Genomic DNA, 4,876 nt, shown 5'->3' with positions numbered 1-4,876 from the left:
TTTGAGACAAGGCCTTGTTGTGTTCCCCAGGCTGGAGTGCAGAGGCACGATCATGGCTCATGGCAGCCTCAACTTCCCACGCTCAAGTGATCCTCCCACCTCAGCCTCCCAAGTAGCTGGCACCACAGGTGTGAGCAACCACACCCAGGTATTTTTTTTAATTTTTATTTTTTGTAGAAATGAGGTCTTATTATATTGTGCACGCTGGTCTTGAACTCCTGGGCTCAAGCAATTGTCCTGCCTTGGCATCCTAGAGTGTTGGGCTTAAAGGCATGAGCTGTTACACCTGGACTAACTTTTAAAATTTAAGTCAGTTTGAACTGGGTTCACTGTCGCTTCTGATAAAAGAGGCCTGATCCATATAAGTTAATATAAATTCCTTTTGAATTGTGGAAAAAATGGATTACATCGATGAAGAATTTACATTGTATGGGGTATACTTTTTAGTGGGTCAAAAGTTAATTACTTACCAAAGTTTCTTTGTCCTAAAACATCTTAACCTTATTTGAAAATAAAATTAATATTGGACAAAGATTAATAGCTTACCAAATCTGTAATAACTGGTTGAATGTGGACTCTGTTACAGCGTGCTGTCTCTAGGGTACAAGCCGCTGCCTCAGGGTTGATATCAGTGCACCTATAAACAGAAATGGAAGGAAACTCCTATATCCTATGTCCACAGGGCAAATCTGTTACTGAATAATTTCAAGGAATGTTCCACTAATTCTACACAGAATAGATTTAGAAAAAAAATAGAATGCTTTCAATAATGGCAAAGAAAAAGAGAACAAGGATTTGTTCAATTGATAAAGACTGTTATACTGATAAAATGTCCAAGAGTAGAAGAATGCAGACACATGCACACATATCTGAAGGAATTTATGAAATTTTGATACATCCAATGAAGGAGTACTATGCAGTCACCAAAAATGAAATTTAAAAGGAATTTTTGATAGGAAAATGCTTATGAGACAAAATTAAATTAAAAGCATAGGAAATGAAAAAAAAAAAAAGAAGGAAACACAGTTGGACCATGTATGGTAAAATTTATAGGTGATTTAAATTCTCTTCTTTATACTTTTCTATATTCTCTAATTTTTCTCTAAATAAATTTAAGCAACTTTAAATTTCTTATGATTATCAAATTATTTGCCAAAGAAACAAATCAAATTTAGAGATGATCTAAAATTATGCTGCTTCTATAATTATGCAGTATGATGGTGGAGTTTGAAACATAAAGTAATAATCTTTAGAGAAGCATAATTTGTAATCTGGGTTCTTACTACACTTAAATACTATAAGATACATAGTGTTCACTTAAAATTATTTCATTCGAGTTATCATAGTTAACCTGTCAGTGGAAGATCTACATGAATATGATGTACTTACATGTACAAAGCCTGAGGACCTATCATAGAGGCTAGGAATGCAGATACTACACCAGACCCTGCCCCTACTTCCAGGCATATTTCCACTCTAAAAAAAAACCAAAATAAATATTAGTACAGTAGAATCAAAATACTCTTAACAGAAAACTCTCGTGCTAGTTTTATTTCTAGCATGTATATTTCTCTAGCATCATCACTCACTTGCAAACATACAAAAACAGAAAGGAAATTCATAAGCTCTGACAACTACTTTATACTTAATATTACATAACTCGAAATTACTAATATTTTGAGTATGTAATATAAAGTCCATAAAAGTTATACATTACCAAACACGGTTTTCAGTTAATTTCAACAAATCATTACATTAAAAAGTATTGAAAAATGTTAATCTAGGGTTGGAAATATTAATATGAAAGACAAAATTCCTTCACACAAGAAGCTCTTAGCTTAGTATTTCCTAAAATGATAGGGTTTGTATTATTACAAAATTTATTTTTGAAAAAGGTGCCTCTATCTTTTCATACCTAACATAGAGCCATGAGAATATCCTAGAGAATTAAAATGTCCCCCAATAATAGAGCAGGACAAAATTCCTTTTCTGTACAGCTATATGCTACTTGGGAAAATAGTATCTGCTGATCTTCAAATGTTAACCATCTTAGAACGCTGTTAATTATAAAATCCTCATTCTACTGTACTTTATCTTTCCATTAAATTTATTTTCTTGACTATAATCTTGGAAGTTGTTTCTTTTTCAGAGCCAGACTCTTGCTCTGTTACCTAGGCTAGAGTGCAGTGGTGCCACCATAGCTAACTGCAGCCTTTAACTCCTGGGCTCACGCCATCCTCCCACCTCAACCTCCCAGGTTGTTAGGACAACCACAGTGCCAGGCCTCTACAATGTTATACATGCATCAAAAGCATAAATTATCCCCATTACAAGATCAGCTTGATGGCATTTAGGGAAATTTTTAGCGCTAAACTCCCCAAATAACTACCCAGCAACAAGCTCCAGAGGTTTTAAATTTTTGGAACCAGTCTACACATCTGACAAGTCTTTACTAGGTGGTAGTAAGGTCTGTGAATCTCACCAGGTGGCTTCTCTTTGAAAATAACTATCATGGTCTCATAAATAATTAGAATTCCAGGACTAGAAATAACCTAAGACTTCATAACAAAATCGGCTCCTTTTACAGCATATTTTGCAGTGCAATTTGTGCTTGTAAATCTTTCTGGGCTATCTTGAGAAGAAAAGACAAGTTATAAAACAGTACTGTTCCACTCTGTATTCCAGTAAATCCAAAAGTTCCATCATCTACAATCAAAGACTAGTTTAATAAGAGCTGGGGCATTTTATACGTGGAAAAATATGACCAAATTTAAGAGGGATAAATAAATACAATATAGATCTTTGAAACCTGACAGCTGTTTGTTCCATCCTGAGAAAATCCAGTTCAAGTCTTATCTTCAAACAAATCTTAACAACTCAAATTCCTTGGATTTAAAAATCACAACGTCAGTATTCATTCTTTCTGCTATTAATTTAAAATCGACAGCGATCACTTCAACAAATCCATTTAAATAGTTGTAAAGTGTTAGGGTAGACTATTATCTGCTAGCAGCATGTAACTTAAAAAAACTTTTTTTGTAACAATTAAATGAAAAATTCCTCAGTATCACTAGGCACACTTCAAGTGCTCTGTAGCCACACGTGAGGACTGGCTGGTGATAGAATATGCTATTCAATGGGTTTAAAAATATTTCCCCACTCCAGTAACATAACTTTCTTTCATGTTTGGGTCCTTCCATTGCTAGAGGGTGCTTTCTATGTGCTGAGTAACTCAAATAATACCATGCAATTTCAATATTTAATGCTTTAAAAATTAATATAAATAAGCAATGTTTTCAGAACATTTTGTTTCCAAACGTGTTACACTACCGCTTCTCTCAGGGACTTGTGTTCTTCAGATTAACAAGTGACAGGAAAATGTACGTCTTTGCGTGGTAAGCAGCCAGGGAGCTCGTGACCAGAGCAGCTCCCTGGCAAAGGAGATGTGTCCTCGGCACACTCATTACTGTATCTACAGGAAATTACTCAATTACGGCGTCCTGTTGTCAATCATCTGCAAATGGACCCCGCCTCCTCCGGCTCAGGGCGGCGACAGTCACCGTCCCGGCCCTCCGCCACTGCCGCTTCTTCAGAACGCCCCAGCCCTCTCCCGTCAGAGCCCCATCCCTCCTCGCACCCCGCCAGCTCGGCAGCCGCTGCCTCCAGCACGTCCAAAAGCAGGAACGTGTCCTCCGCGGGCTCGTACACGTCGCTGAAGGCGCCGCGGCCCACGTGTCCGTGCAATGGCGTGGGAAAGCTCAGGGCTGCCATCTTCCTGCAGTGCGTCCCACGAGCTTGCGCCAGGCTCGCGCATGCGCACGCCTTTGGGCACAGGCCTAGGAAGAGGGTGGGGTTCCGGGCGAGCACTGTGTTCTTGAGTCTTAATTCTAAATTTGCCTGTGGACCTCCTTGAAATTTCTAAGTAGATAGTTGTATAATCTATGACCATTGACATTTGCTTGCCTTCTTTGAACATTTAAATTTTATTCTGTGAACTAGAACCTGATAGTGTACATTCTGAGTTGTTTTTGACTAAGGTGAATGTTCTTTCTTCATTCTAATGATGTTTGGAAATTCTGTTTTATTCCTAGTTTACAAGGATTTGAAAAAATATATAATAAATTTTACTATTTTTTTGCCCGCTGAACTTTAAGCTTTACACTATACAGATGAAGACTTTTCTCATTTGATTTTTTGCTGTACTTTATAAATTGCCTTCCTGATGAATCATGAATGCACTCTTTTTATAAACCTCACTCAAGCAAGATATGTGGTTTAATACACTGCTGAATTTGGGAGGTTAATAATCTGGCTCTGATTTTTTTATCACGATTATGCTATCCTCATTGTATTAGTTAGGACACTGTTTCTGGAACATTAGGTAGAAAACCATAAAACTGGCTGGGCTTGGTGCCTTTTGAATGGATGGATCTTTGATGTCTTGGAACATCTATAAGTTATTAGACTATTCAGGTATTTGCATTCTTTTTGAGTTGATTTCTGGTTTGTTTCCCAATGAAACATTTTTACAGCTAGTTTTTTACATTTGAGAAATAAAAACACAGAAAAGTATTTGGGTCACAAATTTAATTTATTTATTTGGAGACAGACTCTTGTTCTATCTCCCCAGGCTGGAGTTCAGTGGCGATCTCGGCTCACTGCAACCTCTGCTTCCCAGGTTCAAGCAATTCTCCTGCCTCAGGCTTCCGAGTAGTACCTTCCTCCACACCGGGCTCATTTTTGTATTTTTAGTAGAGATGATGTTTTCCCATGTTGGCCAGACTGGACTCAAACTCCTGACCTCAGGTGATCTGCCTGCCCGGGTCTCCCAAAGTGCTGGGATTAAAGGCGTGAGCCTGTAATGTGCCCAGGCCAG

At 37.8% G+C, this 4,876-nt stretch overlaps 1 protein-coding gene across 2 annotated transcripts in view; it reads right to left on the bottom strand.

Moving 5' to 3' along the window:
• The window catches only part of N6AMT1 (N-6 adenine-specific DNA methyltransferase 1), a 17,608-nt gene extending 13,789 nt beyond the window's left edge, over positions 1–3,819 (bottom strand). Inside the window, exons 1-3 of one of the 2 annotated variants that reach the window (XM_017541916.2) lie at positions 3,638–3,819; positions 1,390–1,476; positions 547–637 (exon numbers count right to left, since the gene is read on the bottom strand). In XM_017541916.2, the coding sequence (XP_017397405.1) occupies positions 547–637; positions 1,390–1,476; positions 3,638–3,771 (312 nt within the window). In that variant the 5' untranslated portion in view covers positions 3,772–3,819. The remainder of the gene's footprint in view (positions 1–546; positions 638–1,389; positions 1,477–3,637) is intronic. The other variant, XM_017541914.2, reaches the window with a different exon arrangement.
• Positions 3,820–4,876: the final 1,057 nt, after the last annotated feature.

The sequence above is a fragment of the Cebus imitator genome, unplaced genomic scaffold, assembly GCF_001604975.1.
Source record: "Cebus imitator isolate Cc_AM_T3 unplaced genomic scaffold, Cebus_imitator-1.0 Scaffold138, whole genome shotgun sequence".
In the NCBI taxonomy this organism is placed as follows: Eukaryota; Metazoa; Chordata; class Mammalia; order Primates; family Cebidae; genus Cebus; species Cebus imitator.
This window is presented reverse-complemented; position numbering and strand designations above follow the sequence as displayed.